At 58.1% G+C, this 21,826-nt stretch overlaps 6 protein-coding genes across 6 annotated transcripts; 3 read left to right on the plus strand and 3 right to left on the minus strand.

Annotated features, from left to right (window-relative positions):
- Window positions 1–280: 280 nt before the first annotated feature.
- HRG_03600 (lysM domain-containing protein) lies at window positions 281–2,252 on the plus strand (the record flags this gene model as incomplete). The annotated part of the gene is made up of 3 exons (XM_044862071.1): window positions 281–468; window positions 908–2,128; window positions 2,171–2,252. 3 exons carry the CDS (start codon window positions 281–283, stop codon window positions 2,250–2,252), a joined length of 1,491 nt encoding a protein of 496 aa, XP_044723097.1.
- A 1,828-nt stretch (window positions 2,253–4,080) lies between these two features.
- HRG_03601 (SUR7/PalI family domain-containing protein) lies at window positions 4,081–5,113 on the minus strand (the record flags this gene model as incomplete). The annotated part of the gene is made up of 3 exons (XM_044862072.1): window positions 4,081–4,568; window positions 4,631–4,922; window positions 4,985–5,113. 3 exons carry the CDS (start codon window positions 5,111–5,113, stop codon window positions 4,081–4,083), a joined length of 909 nt encoding a protein of 302 aa, XP_044723098.1.
- Window positions 5,114–7,188: 2,075 nt separating this feature from the next.
- Window positions 7,189–8,157, plus strand: HRG_03602 (ras family domain-containing protein; the record flags this gene model as incomplete). Its single annotated transcript, XM_044862073.1, has 2 exons — window positions 7,189–7,381; window positions 7,433–8,157. 2 exons carry the CDS (start codon window positions 7,189–7,191, stop codon window positions 8,155–8,157), a joined length of 918 nt encoding a protein of 305 aa, XP_044723099.1.
- A 709-nt stretch (window positions 8,158–8,866) lies between these two features.
- Window positions 8,867–14,823, minus strand: HRG_03603 (sec63 brl domain-containing protein; the record flags this gene model as incomplete). The annotated part of the gene is made up of 5 exons (XM_044862074.1): window positions 8,867–11,506; window positions 11,567–13,489; window positions 13,553–13,885; window positions 13,945–14,050; window positions 14,144–14,823. The coding sequence occupies 5 exons, from the start codon at window positions 14,821–14,823 to the stop codon at window positions 8,867–8,869; spliced, it is 5,682 nt and encodes a 1,893-aa protein (XP_044723100.1).
- A 2,921-nt stretch (window positions 14,824–17,744) lies between these two features.
- Window positions 17,745–18,695, plus strand: HRG_03604 (synaptobrevin domain-containing protein; the record flags this gene model as incomplete). The annotated part of the gene is made up of 5 exons (XM_044862075.1): window positions 17,745–17,765; window positions 17,871–17,953; window positions 18,016–18,098; window positions 18,227–18,592; window positions 18,655–18,695. 5 exons carry the CDS (start codon window positions 17,745–17,747, stop codon window positions 18,693–18,695), a joined length of 594 nt encoding a protein of 197 aa, XP_044723101.1.
- Window positions 18,696–19,316: 621 nt separating this feature from the next.
- HRG_03605 (uncharacterized protein) lies at window positions 19,317–21,086 on the minus strand (the record flags this gene model as incomplete). Its single annotated transcript, XM_044862076.1, has 1 exon — window positions 19,317–21,086. The coding sequence occupies one exon, from the start codon at window positions 21,084–21,086 to the stop codon at window positions 19,317–19,319; it is 1,770 nt and encodes a 589-aa protein (XP_044723102.1).
- Between the last annotated feature and the right edge of the window lie 740 nt (window positions 21,087–21,826).

Below are 21,826 nucleotides of genomic sequence, written 5' to 3' on the forward strand. Positions count from 1 at the left end.
CTCGGATGAGAGAGCGTTCCGGTAGCTGTTCGGTTCATGACACGAAGCGAAGACGCCGCTCAGAGCTGTGCACACATGCACTTGCCCGTTTCACGGCCACCCGAGCTCCAATATAAATACCTTGAGCACTCGGCCTCCAGTGTTCGCTTCGTTGCCTCTGCCTATCATTTTATCTCCTGGGGGCTGCCGAAGCTGACTCTCTCCGTGTCGCCGCCCCCTGCGTCTCTCGGTCGCACGTCTCGTCGCCTTGCCGCTACTATTCTCAGTCGTCGTCCTGGATATGGACATGCTTCACATGTGCGACGTTCTCGTTGGCGTTTCTGCCTCCATCCTCGTCTACGGCATCCTCATCGTGCACATGCGGCCGGCTCGGCAGGGTGCTCGCGAGCCCACGGATGAGTTGATACGGCTTACGGCGGCGCGCTCGGGGCACGCAAGCGTCACGGACCGTCTCGTGGCGGCCGAAATGTGCGCCTGAGGCGGAGACTTATGATGTCATGCCGGGGACAACTGGAAAGTACAGTACCGGGCGGCGTGTGTTCTCGGGCCGAAGACTTGTTGTGTGGGGGAAAGGGGGATGAGATGATGAGATGCATGACTCGTGTGGCATTGCGCGAGCGCGAAATGGGGCGAGATGAGCCGGACATGGCACGACTATGCCAACGGATTGCAAGATGGGATTCCTCGTCCTCCTGCTCACCCTCACTCTCCTTGACGCGCAAACAACGATGAGGCGAGAGGGAAACGAGATGCGGTGAGTCACGGACGGTGATTCCATCGGCCTGCAATAATGGTGCACACATTGATCCTACCATAATTATACGGTACAGTAAATACTTGTCTTTGTCCCATTTTTCTTTACAAATCTCCCCTACTCCCTCAAGACCTGCCTGCTGCTCGTCGGCAGCGCCTCGGTGGCCCTCGCGGCCCCCGGTGGCCTCCGGCTCGGCGCCCGGACCTTCTCCAACACGACCGACAGCTGCCCCTACACCGTCGACGTTGACGACAGCTGCTACTTCATCGCCAAGAGCCGCTTCGACATTGAGCTCGACCGCTTCTCCAAGCTCAACGGCGGGGAGTTCGACAGCAGCTGCAACATCTTCCCCGGCAAGGAGGTCCGCGTCCCCTGCGGCAAACAGTTTCCCATTGACCAGGTCGACGTGTCGGGCGAGTGCCTGACCAATCACAAGGTCAAGGCCGAAGAGAACATCTACTCCATCTCTCTCCACTACAGTATTGCCGCGCACGTCCTGCTGGCCTACAACGGCCTCGACTGGCGGAGCCCCATCAAGGTCGGGCAGGACCTCTGCGTCTCGAGGAAGAAGCCTACCGCCGTCTGCGCCAAGGAGCACCACGTCGTCGACGGGGATAACTGCTACGCGCTCGCCACGGCCAACAACGTCAACTTGCTTGACCTCAAGGCCTGGAACCCGGAGCTGATAAACGACCGCTGCGCCATCCGCCCCGGCCACAAGCTCTGCGTCAAGGCCGACGAGCCCGTCACGACGTCGCCCGCTGCCTCCACTGTCCAGCCCGCGTCCTCGACCGTGGTTGGGACGGCCACCGCCGCTTCCCAGAGCACCTTCCAGACCTCGTTTGTCGCCCCCGACAGCAAGGTCGTGACGGTGACCAGGGTCGCCCCCAGCGGCGCCGTCGACGCCAACGCCATCCCCAGCGTCAACCTCGCCGCCGAGGTCAAGGCCCATATCAAGCTGTACCTCCTGCCTTGCGTGGGCAACCTGACGGCGCCTCTGCCGGCCGGCGACGACGACAAGGTCATGCTGCCGTCCGAGACCCAGATCCGCTGGGCGGTCAAGGCTTTTGCCTCTGTCTCTGTCCCTGCCCTGAACGGTGACGCCCCTGCCACCGCTCAGGTTAGCGGCAGCGCCGCGCCCGGCTTCTCCGTGTCCGCCTCGGCCCCGGCCTCGATCCTGGTCCGCCTTTTCACCGCCCTCAAAGTCGACATCAAATACAACGACTGCAAGGCCGACGCGTGCTCCGTCGTTGTCTCCTCGCCTAGCCAGGTGTCCGCCAGCCTTGCTGCCCAGGCCGTCGTGCCCTTGAAGGCGGCCGGTGCCGAGGGAGACAAGGCCGTTGCTTCGCAGGCCAACACTGCCGGCGCAATCCCGTAGGTTGCCAACCGCATCAGCATCGACGGCGGCAGTGGCAGCGTCAAGGCCGAGGCCAGCATCAAGACCGAGGCCAGCATCAAGGCTGATGTCAGCGTCGAGGCCGAGGAAAACTGGTGCTAAGCGATCAATGCTTGACCGAGGAACACGACGATCGCCACCAGCGCCGGGGCGAGAAGGAGGATGTTCTTTTGTTTGTTGCGGGTATCTTGTGATGCCCTGGCGCTGCGAGGGTATCCACGAACTTGCTTTGGCTTGACGGAGTGTCGTCGCGGCGGTGCGAGTTGAAGGGCACCCAGACGGCACGTCATTGCCGCTACTGTAGGTAATACGCTTGGTAAACGCGGCGAATTCGATGCGAGTAAATTCTAAGCATTAATGTCACGACGATATGTTGGTTGCATGAACAGACAGCGGAAAGGGGGTGAAGCATCCGCTCCCGCTAACTCGAGGCCAGTGGTGCGTAGAAACGAGCTGATTCTTGGGAATATGGCGAGTGATTATTGCTTGCAAAGGCATGGAGACTGGACCCAAGTCTGGTAAGCCCGTGTAGGTGACAGGTCGCAGACCGCAGCCTAATGGTTCGGGGAAGGACCGTGTCGACCTGCTACCGATCATGTAGAGTAGAGCGATGAGTTCATGTAAATATACGCAATCTGAAGTTTCCAGACATAGCCATCCAAGCCTTCAGATAATCGCGGGAAATCTCCTTTGGCTTCAGTAATACTGAAAGGACATTTTCAAAGTCGCGGTCGCTCGAGGTGCTCCCAATCAGTCGGCAGAGGGCCAAGCATGGTGCCAAAAGCCAGATTCGCCACCACTTGCCTGAATTCGTTCTTACGAAGCTGGCGGTGTTTGTAACTGGGCGCATGTGATGATTAGTAGGTTGCTAACTTACGATCCTTTATTTTTGTTTGTCCCAAGCGCATGGTCGACTAGCGTACAAGCTAGGGGCTGATCCTCAACGGTCGAGGGGATACAAATGAGGTCAGAGCATAATTACGCGGACGCTTTCGTTGAGACGAAGCGCGAGATGGCTTTTACGGGGCGCTTGTTATTAATTGCAAGGCCGGTCCGTGTGTGTGTTTTTGTTGCGAGACAGGGACAAAGCTTTAGAGTCTTTGACGAGCACAGCTTATCTATGATTGATCGAGACGGATTTGCCAGATCACCTCTTCCGGCTTACTCCGTACTCCTTACAAGGTTGGGCTTATACCATTGTGGGATTAGCGGCACGCGTCGCCGAACGCCACGAGGCGCTGTGGAGCGATGCGGGGTGCCACGTGCTCGTGTACATACGTACCGGTACAAAGCTCGCTGAAGGATTTCTCGGTAAAGATAGGTAACTCGTCCTCTTACAATACACTTCTTGTTGATCTCGTGCCGGTAGCTTAGTATAAGATACTTGGAGATGCTTATTCCACATTGACTCTATACTCTGTCTTGACACCTCGCTCTAGCAATACTCTACGTTTTAGTGTAGATTCAATCCCAACCGTCGACCTCTGGTGATGGTGATGCTAGCTACGTGTACTCCAACAGCCGCTTCAACAAGTCCCAGGGGAGTCGAGACTTGCCCGCCCAAGTCGAGCCACAGTGGACAGACAACCTGGTAGATCTTCTCAAGACATTCAAACCGAGCATTTTCCCGGTCATTGAATAAAACATGAAATTGAAAAGGAATACCGGGGTGCGTAGTCATCGCCGGCGATATGCTGAATGCCGTGATGCAGTTTGTCTATGCTGCTCTTTACCGCTGTCCTCCGGGCCGTGAGGCAGCTTCTTTCTTCTCGGCGCTCATAAAGAGACAACAAGGGACATATTAGGGCAAAGAACGACACAGTCAGGCCCTTTGTACTTTTGGTCCCACCTCCCCAGCTCCACGCAGTAATCAAAGATGCAAACTCCCAGTCATCAAAGACATCATCCTTGCCTGAAGGAGGGTTGTCCATCAGAAGCCTTCCTTGCTGCGCCGCCGAGCCTTCAACTTGATTATCAAGAACTGAACGAGCCAAAAGGCGGTGACGGCGAGCATGAATCCCGTTGCGACCCAGCCGAGAATGTGAAACTTGAAACCTCGCTCGGCGGAGAGACCGACTCGCGCGCCCTTTTCGTTGATATGTTTGACTGCCTTGGAGCCGGCGACGGTGATGATGGTGCTGCCAATAATGCACGCGAGGCCACCCATGGAGGCGACGGCGAGATTGACGAGCACCATGGCAGTCTTGGCGGGCAGCAGAAGGGCGCCGACGTTGAGGAGCATGGACAGGCCGCTGAAGCCCATGGCGAGGACGTAGATGGTGAAGAGAGCCAATAGGGCATTGTTGAGGATGTCGAGCTTGTCCTGCAGGCTCTCGGTCCAGTCCATGTCGGCAAGGTTGACGCGCACGGGTCCCACGCCGAGGTCATGGTCGAGCATGCGTGTGAGGTTCAGGCGGTCTGTATACAGAGGTCAGCTGGCCGACGCACAGGCAAGAGGGAGGCGATGGGGGCCATCTCACGAGCTGGAGAGGACGCGGTGCAGTTTGTCATGTTGAGGCCAGGGTTCGGGGCCGTTGGGTTGGGCTCGAACTGGCCCTCGCACGCGTTCATGATGTGCAGCGAATACCAGTCGGGCACGCCTAGGTGTTCGGTGATATTGCCGACGACCCCGTTGAGCTTCTCCTTGACATCGTTCTTCTTGCCGTCCACCCAGCCCTTGAGGCGGCCGAAGGCGTCGTCTTTTGGCTTGCTCTGGTCCTTGTCACCGGTAGCTTTGTCGAGGATGCTTTGGCCAATCATGGAGGTGTTTAGCTGGGGAGGCCGAGGTTAGCAGTGCGCAGGGCGGGCGAGAGTGCGTGCGTCCAAGTGTTTACCCTGACAATGGCATAGTCCTCCATGAAGCCTTGCTTGTGGCCGGCAAAGAGAGTGAGCGAGGTCAAGACGAAGCTGGCCAAGGCGAGGACCAGGGGGAGGATGACGATGTATCTGATTACGAGAGCCATGGCGCATGCATGCCGCGGTTTCTACGCCGAGTTGAGGTTGACGAGATGGGCGTTTGCGTGCGGCTTCGTGTGAACGACGAGTCGAGCGAAGGAGGAAGCTTGTCGCTGGAGACAAGTCCAAGCGAGGCGGCATATACATATACGTGAAGCGAGGGTGCAAACACTGGACTTGATTTCCGTTGCGGCAGATGAGGTGAAGAATAATAAAGAGCGAAGAAAGAAAGAAAGAAAAGAAAGATCGAAAGAAAGAAGGGAAAGGATAGTAAAGGGGTTGCTTCGATTCACATTTGGCGCCGGCCCCGCATGACGCACCAGTCCCAAGATGCCACACATTCCAGCCTTGGCGGCTATAGTCATGGCGGCAGCGAGACGACAGGCAGCGAGACGATAGGCAGCGAGACGACAGGGGGAGAGGGTTGGATTGGGGAAAAGACGACAAGCCGGCCTGTTCAGATGTGGTGCAGCGGCTCGCTTCGAGGGCGCCAAGAGGGGAGAGACAAAGCCGTGGGAAGCAAACAGAAGGGACAAAGGGGTGGCACGTTCTGCTCCTCATTGGACCGACGGTGGCGCGTCACGGCATGGCAGAGGGCCGTGAGTGGATGGATGATGGGCGATGATGGGCGACGCGCCGAAAAGGACCGAGGCAGGCCTTGGATGGAGGGAAGGCTTGCCGCCGAGCTCTTGCACAGCCTGCCGCCTTGTGGGAGACGCGTCCAGAGCGGTGAGAGCGAGCGATGGAGAGTTGAAGAAGAAGTACAGTAGATACAGTATTAATTAACTACCTACCTACCTAGGTAATTAGGTAATTAATTACCTGCGGCGGAAACAAGGGTACCCCGAAGGGTGGGGCACGTGATTGCCTACCTAGGCCATGATTGCAATGCGGCTATTACCCGGACGTATGTATGTAGCTTGTCTCACCCCGAAAAAAAATCGAAAAAAATTTGCCCATCCATAAGACTGGCATTTGTTTGTTTATGCCTGGGATGCAGGCCTAAAGTGGAATCTCTATCGTCGGCCATGGTGCAGCCGACTCGGGCCAGCAACCAGAGAAGAAGCTCACAGAATCGCCTCGCCGGAGCCGGAGCCGCCCTCCCCTCTGGGCCGTAAGGCAGCCGATCTAGGGTGCCAGACATCGACTCTTGACTCTGACTTTGTCTCTCTGTCTCTGTCTCGGATGCATCCCGTCTGTGCGCCGTCGCGTCGACCATATTGCCCAGGATAAACAACGCAAAGGTAAACAAAAAAGAGTCCACGGGGATGGATGGGTTATTAACGAGGTGCCCAAGGTTCTCTCAGTGCCTCCAGATAGGTACCTACTACGTACCGGTAGTGGCAGTAGAACTGTCGACAACTAATTACAACGCCTGTAGCCTCAGCGGGGCTGCTCACTGGAAAAATAAATGACGTCGCTGAGCTGCCCCCGGCACATGCCTGCGCCCACGTGCAGACAGACGCTGTTGTCTCAAAAATGCTGTCCAGTGACTCCCTCCAGTGCACGGCCAACCCGCCACCAGCCAACCACGTTCCCCCCCTCTATCTCTCCCTCTCCCCCCTTCCCTCCCTCTTCGCTCTCATTCCGACTCTCCATTCGTTTTTCACTGCAACTCGCTCTCGCAATCCTTTCTCCCGCTTTCTTCTCTTTTCCCTTTTTTCTCTCAGCAGCTACCTCCCCCGCACGCTCCCGCCGACAACACAACCACCCTCGCTCATGGCGCCGTAACCAACTCCCCGTCCTTCTCCGTCCTTCTCTCCCCGCCCTTTTCTCCTCGCGCCTCTTCGCCGCCCAAGGACAAGACGAACAAGGCTCGTCCGCGACAGCAATCACCATGCCCTTGCCGTCCCTGCGCAGCCCTACTGCTTCCTCGACTCCCCGCCCGCGCAATCCGACGATGCGATAAAGCCCCATCCTCCTCGTCGCCCCTGTACTCACTCATTCGAGCCGTTCCGATCCGGCCTTTCTCTCGCTTGGCTGGCTCTTCCCGTTGAGCAACCACAAACCTCGCCATTCCTTGCTGCCGCCATTCGCTTGCACACTGTCGACATACCCGACGAAAAAGAGGAGGGTAGAGAAAATGTCGTCTCTCGAGGCTAAGATTGTCGTCCTCGGCGCTCAAGGCGTCGGCAAAACGTCCCTCGTCATGCGCTACTGCAAAGGCGCCTTCAACCCGTCCCAGATCACCTCCACCGTCGGCGCCAGCTTCATGACCAAGCGTGTCGTCGACACCGACTCCGACACTGTCGTCCGTCTCCAAATATGGGATACAGGTACCCTCATCACTGCTCCCCCACGTCCCCTCACCTGCTGATTTCGCACAGCCGGCCAGGAGCGCTTCCGCTCCATCTCGCGCCTCTACTACCGCGGCGCCAACGCCTGCATCTTGTGTTATAGCATAACCGACGCCAACTCCTTCGAGGACATGGGCGTCTGGCTCATGGAGCTGCGCCGCAACCTGCCCAGCGACGTGGTCCTACATGTCGTCGGCACAAAGGCCGACATTGTCGCCCGCGACCCCTCGACCCGCCAGGTGCCCTTTGAGCGTTGCATCGCCTACGTCGCCGAGAACCTCGCCCCTGGCGCCGGCAGCACCCCGCCCCCCACGGCCACGCCCGTCAACGGCCCCTCCGCCGCCACCCTCGCCAGCGCCGTCGAGCCCCGCAGCCCCAGCTCCAAACGCAGCTCCGGTTTCTGGGCCCAGGAGGCCGGCTGGGACGCCTGTCACGAGATCAGTGCCGAGAGCGGCGAGGGCGTTGAGGAGGTGTTCCGCGTCGTCGCCCGCAAGCTCGTCGAGCAGAACCGCAAGCTCCAGCAGGCCCTGCTCCACGCCACGGCAACCCCGGGCACTCCTGGTTACGAGACGGGCATGGACGGAGGCTACTTTGACGGCTCCAACGGCCGCGGCAGCTTCCGCGTCGGCCGCGACCGCCGCAGCTGGCTCTTCTCCCCGGCATTTTCTCCGGCCGTCACTATCGACCAGGCCGGTACCCAGCAGGACCAGCCCGGCGAGGAGGACTTGCTCAAGGAGCGACGAAGGTGTTGCTGAAACAATAACAAGAGACAAAGCAGCATCTCCCAAGGGGGCCAGTGGAAGATGAGAGACAGCTGCCCAGAATACAACCCCCCCCCCCCCTTTGCGACGATGGTGGATGGGCCTGGTGGCCTTGGTAGGCCCGAGCACAATACGGTGTTGGTTTTGGAAACCAGGCAGGGCCTGGCGGAGTCAAGATACCCCTTTCGGCGGACTGGTATTTCTTTCATTTTCTTCTTGCTATAATTTTGTAATCTCCCTTTCGCCCTTGTTATGCCTTGATTCACAGCGCTTTTTTACTCATCTTTCTTCTCCGTCTTTTGTCCGCGCATTCCGTTTGCGCGACGCATGGACGAAATTTGTACTGGAGCGCTCGCGCGTCCGGCGTTCAGGATATTATTACACACGCGACGGGGGCTAACACCAATGGAGTTGGAAGAGCCTTTGTGGACACAAATGTCTGCGTCTGTACAACGAACTCGCATTGCTTGTGCCAAGTAGACGTGGACCAGGAAAGAATTTTACTCTGGCCTATTTGGCATGTCCCTCTTCCCCCTGTATAGACGCCCCTGAGGAAGGCCCCGACTTGCAATAGCCTCATGTGCCTTGTAGCGCAGCCGGATATGACCGTGCCTCCTCCCACCCGCCAACAGATCGGCAACGAGAGACAAGACGAAGGAGGGGGGATGTACGCTCATACAGCAAAAAAACCCATGCTTCACCCTCACCCCTTAGAAGAGGGCCCCATAACGGCCTTTGCCGACTTCACGTCGTCGTCCACCGTCGGTGGCGCCGGTATTTCTACGCCCAGGACGCGGTGCTCCAGCCCCACGTACGCGTCGCTCACCACGAGTACGTCCATCCTGTGAGCCTGGCCCGGCGCTAGGTCCGGCAACTTCAGCGTCGCCTTGGTCGACGGGCGGCTGCCCTGGCCAAAGCCCTTGTTGTTCCCGGCGGCAGACCACCCGACGCGCTTGATGGCTATCACCTCGTCCCGGCCCACGTCGGCGAGGACGACAAACCAGCCCTCCGTCTGCGGCTTGGGAAACTTTGGAGCAAAGATGCGCGCCCCCTTGTCGGCCAGAGCATTGAGCCGCTTGAGCTCCACGGTGAGCGACACGGCGGTGACTCCCTTGACCGAGACGGACACGTTGGGCAGCAAGGCGACGGCACGGGCGAAGCGGGGTCGCTGGCCAGGCGGGACGCCTAGGCTCTCGGCGAGCTGGCCGACCTGCGCGGGCGCAAGGGCACTCATCTTGGCGATGGTTGTCTCGTCCTTGGCAGACTCGGGCTCGACGCCGGGCAGGATCGAGGGCGGCGGGTCCGTCGGCCAGCGAGCGCACTTGATGCACTGCATGAGCCGCATCATCTGCAGACAGCTCGACAGGTGACCGAGCTCTGTCAGGACGTCGATAGAGGCCTGGATGATTCGAATCGCCTGATCCAGCACGCTCGTCTGATCACCCACGTAGTCCGTAATGGGCAGGTCGATGCGCGACATATGTGCCTGGAGCAGCAGGAAAGCCTTGACGTGAGGATCCCACATGGGCAGTCCGAACGAATGGCCGGGGAAGGGCAAGTTTGCCGACAGAGCATCGTTGACGAGGTCTTCGTTGTGGCGTACGGGGAGCTCGTCGTACTCGGTGGCCCGGCACATCCAAGAAAGAACATCGAGGAAGGACGCCTGCGCCTTGGCGTGGCGGACGAGGTGGCGGATCGTCATGTGGGAGAGGTAGTAGTAGCTCATGATCTTGCCCATGGGCGTAGACTCCACGTCGCCGTTGGGGAACACCTCGACGCACTGTGACTTGGCGAGTTCGTCGAGCGACTTGCTCACCATCTCCACCATGTAGTCGTTGGCCATCTGCTGCGCTGCAATGGTGCTGTGCTCCTCCGCAGAGAGCTGCAGCCCGTAATACGACGGGTTCTTGTGCAGCCTCCGGAAGAAAAATGTCCAGGTCAGGTAATCGAGCGCATCCTGCTTGGTGAGCACAGTCTCGGCCGACACTTCGGCACCCAAATGGTTGTCGAGGACGGTGTGCAGCGAAGACTCGACCGGGAACCCCGTGTGGAGAAAATGCTTGTAAAAGTCCTTTTTGGAATCTTGCGTGAAGATGCGGGCGACCCCTGAGGTGTCGAACTGTGGGCGCCCTGCCCGCCCGAGCATCTGCAAGACGTCGGTCAGGTCCATATCCCTGTAGCCCTCCACCTTGGCATCGTAAAACTGCGTGCCCTTGACGACGACCAGATGGGCAGGTAAGTTGACACCCCAGGCTAGAGTGCTCGTCGCCACCAGGATCTGAATCTTGTTGTTCAAGAAGAGCTCCTCGGCGAGCTGACGGTCAGACTCGACAAGACCAGCATGATGAAGTCCGATTCCAAAGTTGATGGCCTCTTTCAGTGCATCATCCTTGACCCTGGCAAGGTTGAGCTGGAGATCGTCCTCATCCATTCGCAGAAAGCGCCGCGGATCCTCTTCCATGCCGCAAAAGTTGATGAGGTCCTTGGCTGTGAGGCGTGTCTGCCGGCGAGATGCCACAAAGACAATGACGGGCTTGCTCGGGCTGTGGTTCTTGATGGCGAGAAACGTGGGCCGGTTCATGGACTGCATCAATGGACAGAAGCCTCTAACCTCCGGAAACCCATCAATGTACAGCTCCAGAGGAACCGGACGCACAGAGTGCTTGAAGTTGAAGAGCCCCTCCTTAACTCCAAGCCAATTGGCCAGGTCGGCCGCGTTGGCACAGGCCGTCGACATGCCCAGCAGCCGGACGGCGTTGTTTGTCGACGACGCAATGTAGTTCATTCGCGACACAATAATTTCCAGAATCGGGCCCCGGTCTCCAGCAAGAAGATGAATCTCGTCAATGATGACCAGGCTGACTTGTCTGACGTAGCCTCTTGTCTGCCAAGACCGCGAGATGCCGTCCCACTTCTCGGGCGTTGTGATGATAATGTCCGCATCCTTGATCGTCCTCGTGTCTGGAGTATTGTCGCCGGTAAGCTCCACCAGCTTCAGTCCGAGCGGCCGAGCAAGGCGGGCTCCCCAGTCCTTGACACGTTCGCGGACAAGGGCCTTCATGGGGGCAATGTAAACCACCTTTGACTTGGGTCGTTCCCGGAACGCCCACCACATAGCCAGCTCGGCTGCCACCGTCTTTCCACTACCGGTTGGGGAGCCGAGCAGGACATTCGCGGCCGTGTGGTAGAGCGTGTGGAAGATTTGGGTCTGCATCGGGTTGAAGAACTGGAAGCGCTTGGAGTAGATTTCTTCAAGTCCGGGATTCTTGAGCGCAGTGATGGGCAGCGGCTGCAGGTTGAGCAGCTCCGTGTATAAGCTCTCCGTGTCCGGCCGGATGAGATGCTGAAAGGAGACTGGGGTCACCGTCTCTGCGCCCAGCCATCTGTCCGACACGGCTCGCACGTAGATCTGGGTCGGCAAGGGGTCCGACAAGGGGATGGTAAAGTTCAGCTCATGGTCATCATGGAGCTTCCTTCGGTTGAGGATGAAGAATTCGTGATGGTAAATCTCCGACGTCTCCGAGTTCTCCACCCAGACGTAGAAGGATTCGGATGTTCCGTGGATCTGATCCCTCCACGTAAAGTCGGGGATGACATAGAGCTTGATGCGCAGCACGTCCCGGTTCAGAGGCGCAATCTCCGCCTCCACGTGGACGGTCGGGAAGTGGTTCAATATCTTGGCGATGGACTTGCCGGCACTGTGGTTGCGCACCATGCCTCCGATTTCAGCTGGCTCCATGTCCTTCATGGCCTCTACCGTCAGGTTTTCCCTGGAATCCAGCTGGTTGAGAACCGGCTTGGCCAGGTCGAACTGGTGGAGAGGGTGCTGGAAGGGCCAGATCCTCTTCTCAATCGACTTGGACAGCGTCAGGAGAACGAGGCACTGGTGCCCCCACCTGCGGTTCAACGCGAGCATGAACAGAGCCCTGCAGATACGGCCGGACTGCTGTGCAACGTAGTTCATGTCGTTGGAAAGCGCAAAGTCCTCTGGCTGCAGTCTCGAGATGTACGACTGGAGCAGAATGTTCGTCTTTGTCTGCGCCGTGTCAATGCCTCCATCGACGGCACAGGGGACGACATTGTCCTTGAGGTGCGTCAGCTCCTTTGCCTCGGTGTCTCGAGACTGCACGTTGTCAAACTCCCCGCTCATGCTAATCATCTTCAAGATGTCTGCTTCGCTGGCCTGCGGCCGCATCATGGCGTTGAATACTTGAATGCTGGTGTGGAGAATGTAGTACTGGCTGGCGATTCTTCCAATGTCCTTGCTGCGCAACTCTTCCGTCCGCTCGTTGAAGATGATCATCTGGCACTGCTGAAGCGTTCGGGCTGCCTGCATCGCCAGCTGCCGTCGCCTCTGGACCAGGGTTGGATCATCACGTATCTCAGCCCACTCGATGCCGTAGGCTGTCGGGCTCCTCTGCATGCGCACGAACAGGTACGAGTACCCGATCCACTGCACGGCATCTTGGATGGACGTGACGGTCCCCAAGGCGATTTCGGCGTTGAGATTGTCGACCAGCTTGGATGAGAACTTGGACTCGATGGGCAATTGTTCCGTAATGGCCGTGAGGTAATGATGCAGCTTGTCTTGCGTCGTGCAAATCATGCCGATGCCAGTGTCTTCAAACTGAGGTCGACCGGCGCGACCAAATATCTGAAGGACATCGAGGATGCCGAGATCAACAAACTTTCCGTCTTGGGCGCTGTAAACCTGCGTCCCCTTGATCACGACGGCGGCTGCGGGTAAGTTGACACCCCACGCGAGCGTGGCGGTGCAGCAGAGGACCTTGAGGACGCCTTCACCAAACAGGCGCTCCATGAGGTTTCGATCCGCCCTGGCCATGCCGGCATGGTGTATTCCTAGGCCCTTAGCGAGCAGTTCGCGAATGTCTTTGGAACGAGACGACTTCATGTCCCGGGCAGCCTGCTCGTAGCGCGGGTGCCCGCTTGGATCAAATAGATCGTCGCACATTTGCTCCATGGCCTTTTGGTGAAGCATCTTGGCCGTCACCATTGTGTCTTTTCTCGAGTGCACAAAAACCATTACCTGGTGTCCCCGCTCGAGCATCTCCTTGACCTTGTCGAAGGCGACATTGTCCAGGTTCTCCTTTGATTGCTTGGAGCCTGCCTTGCCCTTGACACCAATGAAATGCTGCTCCAGCGGCACAGGACGAAATGACGCGTCAAAGTAGAAGAGACCCGCGTATCGGTTTACCTTGAGGAAGTCGGCAACGTCGACGTAGTTGGGGAGCGTCGCGCTCAGGCCGATGATGCGAATGAGCGACTGCGTGCTCTCCACTTGCCTCTCTGTCCGGGCCACCAACGACTCAAGCACGGCACCTCGGCCATCGTGGAGCATGTGGACCTCGTCTATGATGAGCAGACGGACTTTTTGGACGAGTTCCGTGTCGCCGGTGCCCTTGCGCGTGACGACGTCCCACTTCTCCGGTGTCGTGACGATGATTTGGGTCTGGATAATTTCAGACTTCGTAAGCTGCATATCCCCGGTGTACTCGCGGCACTTGATGCCAAGCCAAGCGAGTCGCTTGCCCAGCTTCTCTGTGACTTCGGCAGCCAGCGCCTTCATGGGGGCGACGTAGACGATTTTGAAGTCATCGACATCGACGGCGAACTCGGTTGTCGCGGGGCTCTCAATCGGGCTGGGCATGGCGTGCTGCCCGACAGTGTGGAGGATTGTGAGCATAGCAGCATCCGTTTTACCCTACTCGATTTCACATTAGATTAAGCCCGTCTGGCAAGCAGGGACAGGTGGCAACTCACGGCTCCAGTCGGGGCACAAATGAGCATATTCTCGTTCGTCTTGTACGCAACTGGGTACACAAGACTCTGCATCCGGTTCAGCGTCTTGTAGCCTTTAAAGGTATTTCTGCAGAGTCCATCTAGATCTGTTATCTTGACCAGCTTCTCGCCGGGGCCGGGCGTTCCCTTGCGGCCAGCCGGGACGGCGTACTCTTCGTACTTGTCGAATTGGAGACGTTGGCTACCGACGGGCAGGCCATACTTCTTTCCGGAGAGGCTCAGGGTGTTGCCGGCGTGATATGACTTGTACACATGGGGATACTGCGGTTCGTTGGAGTGGCTTGGCGCGAGAGCAGCAGACTTGTGCTCGGCGTCCTGGCGGCGCAGAGCCTCCTCCCGCTGCGACCGAGTCAGGAGTCGCGGCCCTTCTCCGGCCTGCTGTTCTTGGGCAAACGAGGTGGCCATGATTTCTTCTTTGTGGGATAGGATCTCAATGATGAACTCGAGGTCATCGAATCCAACCAGATCCGTGAGGTGCGCTTGCAACTCCTCATCTGGCTGGCCGGATCTCAATAGCCCTGTGATTTGAGTCTGGAAAACGTCGGGCGCCAGGCCGTTTTTAGTCGCCACGTCGGAGCATTTGCTGGCGAACCATTCTTTGCCGTGAGCTGAGGCCTGGTCGGCATCGTCGACGGCCATAAAGTCGCTGCTGTAGCCGTCGTCTTCGTAGTCGGAGATGAAGTCCCAGACATCCTGGTCACTATATCCGGAGGAATTGCCCTTGAGATCGTCATCGTCCCAGTCGTCTGCATCCAGCGAGGACGCCGGAGGGAGCTTGAGGTTCGCCAGGGCAGTCTGCATGGCCGCAAACTGCTCCCTCCACTGCGCTTCGGCGGCCATGAGATTTTTTGATGCCATGGCTGTTAGGCGACGCTTGCTACTGCTCTGGAGAAGCAGGAGAGCCGAATTGGCGGTAGGCTTGGGTGGGTGGCGGTTGATGATGCTATTCTCGAAACGCGAATATCCAGGTACTGTACATACAGAGTACTCGCAGCTGAGTCACACCGATGTTGTTCTGTCCTACCCTAGACCCTAGACCTCGGTTCCAAACGTCATCTCGACCCTACTCGGACGGATCCCTCTCCCCGGAGGGAGCCGCGGGGTACGGCTATGCGGTACATCAGGATGGACTCACCGTCCTCAGCGGTAACGGCCGTCTTGGGCTTGCTGAGGTCTTTGATGCCGAGGCGAGAGGCTCCCTAGAGGGTCTGCGTGCTGCGTTGAGCCTCCCGGCTGCAGACCAGATTGTCGTATGCCTCGATAACCTCGCGGTCGCGACGTGTCTTCAAGGCATGCCGTCAGATTCCTCCCAGAAGGAGTTCCTGGAATTCCAGGCCTTGGCCGCAGAACATGGTGCCACTGAGATCCGCTGGATCCCCGGCCACACCAACATCCCAGGTAACGAGCAGGCAGACGCCTTAGCAAAGGCAGGAACCTCTCAACCCGAGCCTGCAGACGCTCTCCCGACGCTGGCATATCTGCGCAAGGTCGCTAGGCAGCGACCAAAAGACGCATTCAAAGCCTGGTGGGAAGTTTCTGCACCCCAACAGTACAGGGTCCTCGACCTCGATGCCACGACTGGCTGCCCGCCAGAACTTACCATTCCACGACCTCTGCTCCACCATCTGCTCGCAGCAAGAACCCACCACGGGGACTTCGCTGATTACCACGAAAGGTTGAACCACGACGATGCGCGACTGACGTGCTCATGTGGTCGACGAAAAGAACCAAAGCATCTCTTCTATTGCCGGAAGATCGCGCCGCGACATCGGATGAGGTTGGCACCCTCACCGAGCGCGGCGGTCAACCGAGCAATAGGCAGAGACTTCGACCAGTTCGTCAAGGTGGCGAAGGCAAGCTCGTTCTTTGGAACGATCTGCCCTCGCCACTAGGCGGCAGCAACCGCTTTCCCTCCTTCCCTTCCCCTTTGTTTGCACACACACCCATTTTCTCTTACCCGACTCGGCCGGGCGGAGGGTGCTCTCCGGAACCGGCCCTGTGAGGCCAAAACGAAAGACATGGCTGTCGCGCCTGAACGTCCCGCTGACGGGCAGCAGGCTGAGCAAAGAAGCGCCTTTGAGCCGATGAAATGCTGAATGGTGGATTGTTTACGTTCTGTGGAAGGGCAGAAGACGCGGATTGGTACTCGTTTCGTTTCGCGTATTGTGGGCCTACTCCGCGATAGTAGACTTCCAGCAGCTCAGCACGTCCTGTGCCCCGTCTCGGGGACCTGAGCGACCTAAAGGTCGCTGGACGGAAAATACAATAATAATAATAATAATAACGTCATCTCGACCGGCCGGCTTCACACAAAACAGGCAAGCGGTGGTTTTCTCGTTGTTCTCATCCGTCTTTCCCCCTTATCTATCTATCCGGCAGCTTTCAGAAACGCCTATCAGCTATCCAGACGACTCCGTGTGGATCCGGCTGAGACAATCATTGTCGCAATGTAACCCTCAAAAAATTCAACCCATTATCATTTGCCTAAGCTTCTCATTTAAGCGTCTGTCGACACATTTGACCTCGGCGATCAGCACACTGCGGCAGCTTGCCAACGGCAATCGAAGTCCGTCCCAGTACACAATGCATAATGAATTGACCTCCGGACCTGGGGTTCGATAAGGGAGTCAAAAGAGGAGCAGCGCGCCATGCCCTGCGGGCAACCTTGACCAGAAATGGACTGTTCTACGGGGACGATTCGACTCAACTGCTGCAAAGAGACGGTCCTAGAGTCCGCCGGAGCGGGAGGGCGACCAGAAAGGGAGGGCAAAGCTCGATGAGTTCTGGGTCATCTCCTCTGCGGTGTCGAGAGGTTCGTTTCGTACTCGCGGACGTAGTGTCGGCCAGCGGCTCGCTTGCCAGGTCCGTGGGTTGACGCTGGACTGATAAAAGGATACCGACAGATGCGTCGGCGCTGTAATTGGGGAGCGGAGAATTTGGATCATGTTCAGTGGAGTTCTTCAATAGTGGCCCGAGGCAAAGACGTAATATAAAGGTCCGGGACAAAGATCCTTTGATGGAAGGGGCGCCTCAAGCGCAGACGTATCCACTGTCGCGATACCTGTAGGAATCAGGCAACGGTGGGAAATAGACGGATGCTTGCCCATTAAGGAATATTTTCGTTGGTAATCAGTTGGTGCGGCATTGGTCTATCCTTCGCTCTTCAGCGCGCGAGCAGCCTCTTCGATGTCTGGAACAAGGATGAATAGATCGAAAACCACGGTAGGGACGCCGTAACCTAGTGGGCGACTGCATCTTCGAACCAGACCCCACAAGGGAACCCACGCTTGCGTAAGAGCATACAAGGCTCATACCTTCCCCGATGAGGCGTCATGGTTGATAGTGGAGACGTCTGTTAGGAAAACATGTAAGTTAATTACGTAGTACGTAGCCGCAAAGAAAAGAAAGGAAGGACAGACATGCGGAAATTAATCACTATTCTGTCATAGTGGGGAGCCCCTCCACTGTAGGGATAGAACCCCGTGTAGGTGTCGGTTGGCGCTAATTCCATCCCGGGGATGAACCGACTGAAAGGCCCGGAGGGCGTCATAACTTACAGCGGATACTGTACGTACCGCGGAGGCCCGATCTGCTACGACGGCGCCCGCGCGACCTCAACCCCAACGTCCATCTCTCCTCTCCCTCCCCCCGACACGCTCGACCGTCTACGCCCCGCCGCCACTCACATCTCGTTGAAATACAAGCCCGCAACCTCCCAACCGATACATCGATTCCGCGCCTCCGTCGACGAAGCCGCCGCCATGAAGCTGCACTACATTGGCGTCCGTCCCGCCCCGCGCCCTCATCGTCTCCCCCTTCCCCATACTGCCTCGCCCTCTACGACTTGCTAGACGAACCGAGTCGCTCACCGTATACTTGATGGACAGATTATCCGCAACGAGGGCAAGCCCGCGCATGAAATCACCGCCGAAAAGGAGCTCAGCGCATACTCGCGCTTCACCCGCAACAAGTCTGTCGCCGCCCTCCGTCTTCGGTCCATCGCCGACATCGTGCTGACGAATCGCGCCACAGTTATGGCGAGTTCATGACTCTTTTCGCAAAGACGGTCGCCGAGCGCACCAAGCCCGGCCAGCGACAGGATGTCGAGGAGCAAGGTACGAAGCTGGCCCGAAAGACGGCCACTCTCCGCTGCTGCTGGGAGAAGGTGGAAACCACCATGTTCATCAATACATCGAGAAGCCACAGTCAAAGAGAAGACGCTCACATTTATTCTTCTGCAAAGATTACACGTTCCACGCGTACGGCCGCACCGAGGGCATCTGCGGCATCATCATCTCCGACCACCAATACCCCGCCCTCGTCGCCCACCAGCTGCTCAGCAAGTGCGTCGACGAGTTCCTTGCAAAGAACCCGCGCTCCTCGTGGACCACCGGCCAGCCCCAAATCCCCATGCCCGAGCTCGCCGACTATCTCACAAAGTACCAGGACCCTCAACAGGCCGACAGCATCATGAAGATCCAAAAGGAGCTCGACGAGACAAAGATTGTCCTGCACAAGACCATTGAGAGCGTCCTACAGCGCGGGGAGAAGATTGACGACCTCGTGGCCAAGAGCGATGGCCTGAGTTCCCAGAGCAAGATGTTTTACCGTGCGTCGTCTCCCGCCCCCCCCTGCTCCATGAGCCCCCTACTTACCGACTTGAGGATGCAGAGCAAGCCAAGAAGCAAAACTCGTGCTGCGTGCTGATGTAGTTGGGAAGGGTTGCTCCTTTTTTCACTTCGTTGGCGTTGGCTGTGGTGTCCTTTCCGTCACCAGCAAGGATGTTGGTATTGCGATTGGCTATTCTGACGGCGCTCATGATGCATATACATTGAACTTCATCATCATTCGCTTTGTGTCCGTAACCTGCTGCTTGCCCCAGCGGCGCGGGTGGATGCGGGAGAGCGCAGCGAGAGGTAGCTGGGGTCCGTGGGTTGAGCCCGGGACGCAGGCAGCTGCCGTCCACAGGCACAGAATATAAAGCATTAATGAATGGTAAAACATATCAAAGATTTGACTATCTGACGGGCTCGCCGCCTGAACTATGTACTCCAGTACGATCCCCACTCCGTTCGGTTCTGACCAGACGCCGATATGCCGCTTCGTCGGGGATGATCCCGGGAACACCACGAAAGAAGAGGAGAAAGGAAAGACGAGAAGAGAAGATGCTAGGTATATGTCTTAAAGTCCGTCACTTGTGGAAATGAGGAAAGAAGAGGAGAATGAAAGAGAAATGGGGAATAATGTAAGGAATGCCCGAATATCGTGATCCCGCACAACTTGTCGACTCTACACCCCGAAGCGGCTCACCCAGCCTCGAGTGACCCCTGCCCTCATCGCCCCTCGACAACGACGCGCTCGCTCATCCGATGCAGCGCCGGCGACGCCTTGGGGTCCTGCCACGGGTCGATGAAGCGGGGCCTCGAGCTCTTGGTCTCGTTGACGCACTTGCTCTGGGGCAACTGCTTCTGCAGCGGCCCCAGCAGAGCCTGCTGCTGACGGGAGACGCTGATCTGCCGGGCAATGGACACCTCGACGGGGTCCTGGGCCGGCGCCATGTCCGGCTCCTGGTCCGAGGGAGTGCCGGAGCGCGCGGACGAGGCAGGGAGGGGACGGACTGCGGGTGGCGGCGAAGGGGCGGCTTGCGGTGGGGAAAGGGGCGGGTGCGCCGTATTCCACGTCCGGGGGGAAATCTTGGACTCGACGCTTGGGGACCTGGTGCTTACTTGCAGGCGGGTGTCGGCAGCGACGCTTGGGGACCTGGTGCTTACTTGCAGACGGGTGTCGACAGCGAGTGGAGATGGTGTAGGTGCAAGTCCCTGGTCCGACGACGAGCGCTGGTGGAATTTTGAGATGAGCCGGGGACGCTCAGCTGGTAATGAAGTAGTCGCCGCAGCCTTCTCTTTCCCACCACCGAGGCGCGTAGATGCGGCAACGTGCAGGGGCGTGCCAAACTGTTCCTGAGACTCTCCTTTCGTCTTCAAGCTGGTTTGCGGGGGCGCAGACAGCGCGGCTGGAAACGTGCTGGACCTCTGGCGTGGGGACAGCCGTGGCCCAGGGGCGCTTTCGGGGGACGCCAGCTGCTTCGGCGACACGTTGCTTTCCAAGGCTGGGGTTCCGGGGGACGGTCCCGACGATGCCGACTGCTGCGCGAGCCCCTCGTCTTCTTGGATTGACTTTAACCTGTCCCGCCGCCGTGCCAGCAGCGACGTGGTAGAGCGATTTTCGATAAGGTGCCCAAACATGATGCTGTAGCGTTCCATGGTGACGTCTGGAATGCTAATGTCCAGGAGCTGGTCGGAATATGGCGATCCAGGGGACGGCGAGCGAAAATCCCTTGTGTCTTTGTGCCTTTGGCCGGTCTTGTCGCCAGCATCCCTGGCAAGTGGACTCGAGGTGCCGCGTCTTGTCAGAACCGCCCGCGGGGAACTGGTCCGCTCGCCCATGGTCGGGTCCGTCCGAGACTTGGCTAGGGGCTTTCGCCTGGGAGAGAAGGCCGCGTCTCTTCCGTCTTGGGCGACGTTGTCCAGCTGCTTGGGAGGTTGCTGGACGGGGCTCGCCGACCGGCTGCTTGTTGGATCATCTCTGAGTCTGGCGTCCGGGATCTTGCTCCTCTTGGACCGTGTTCTTGTAAAAATACCCCATTTGCGAGACTTGGACTTGGACGGGTCGTCCTTGAAGGAACTCAGAGACTCGACCGTAGTCGTCATGGTGGGCAAGAAGGGCTGCCAGGGTGTTATTGCGTAATCGGGAGGATGTGTCGGGCTCCCCAAGGCCATGCCAATACCGATGACTCCCGTGTCTGAGCCGGTATCCGAGGGCGTCGTCGACCGGACGGCCTGTTCTCGCTGTGAAATGCCGGGCGTCGACGTGGAGGATGTCGGTGTCTCGGAACGAAGGGGCTTGTGGTACGAGGTGAAGCTGCCCTTGGGTCGGAGTCTGTTGACCGAGGGCAGGCTATTGGGGGCGGCCTTTTGATGTGGGCTCAAAAAATCGAGGGCGTCGTCGATATCTCTGCCGGCGTCGGAACCAGACGCTTCGGCGGCTGGTGTTGGCGGAGAATCGATGACGCCCGAGCTGTGCTCCTTTGCGCTCGTCGACATGATAAATGGAGCGTGACGGCATCTACAGCGCAGGAAGAGGGCCGAGCGATGGTCAAGTCATACTCAAGATGTAGCCGTCGTCTGTGCAGTCTCTGGGGATAGGGTATAAGTACTGGGCTGGGTGTCGTCTGTTACAAGCAGAGCCTACTCGCTGCGCATCCATGATCGGATCTCGTCCATCAACAGGGACAGGGGGGGAAGGATGGGGGGCGAAAGACGGTCAAGTCTAAATGTCATGAGGCCACGGACTTGCGACGAGGACTCGCTCGGCAGGACGTTTGAGGTTGATGGGACGTCATGTCGGGCTGGATGGGGCTCGCTCGCTCGACTGGAAGAGCAAACCCATGTCCAAGGGGTTATTGCTGGTTTCGGGAACCTTGGCTCGAGGGTTGTAGCAAGGCGGCCGCCCCCTGTCATGGCTGAGCGGGGTGGCCGACGAGGATGATGTCAAGCCAAGCAAAAGACTCGTAACATTGTGTCAACGACGCAAGCGCTGGCCCCACGTGGTGTCGTAGATTGACGACGAGCGGATTTGCTTTTGGCGCGACGCACCAGAAGGAAAAAGTGGTGGGGAGATTCCAGAAGGCGAGTCGAAGATTCCGGGCTCATGCTGCATTTGCATTAGAGAGGCCCACGCAATGCAGTTAATGCTGGGCACGAGCATGACTGACCTAGACTTGGGCCCCTGCGCCGTGAGAAACAAAAACGGCAACAGATCTGTCCATGATGATGAATCGTTG

This window comes from Hirsutella rhossiliensis (genome assembly GCF_020360975.1).
Source record: "Hirsutella rhossiliensis strain HR02 chromosome Unknown scaffold00003, whole genome shotgun sequence".
Classification (NCBI taxonomy): Eukaryota; Fungi; Ascomycota; class Sordariomycetes; order Hypocreales; family Ophiocordycipitaceae; genus Hirsutella; species Hirsutella rhossiliensis.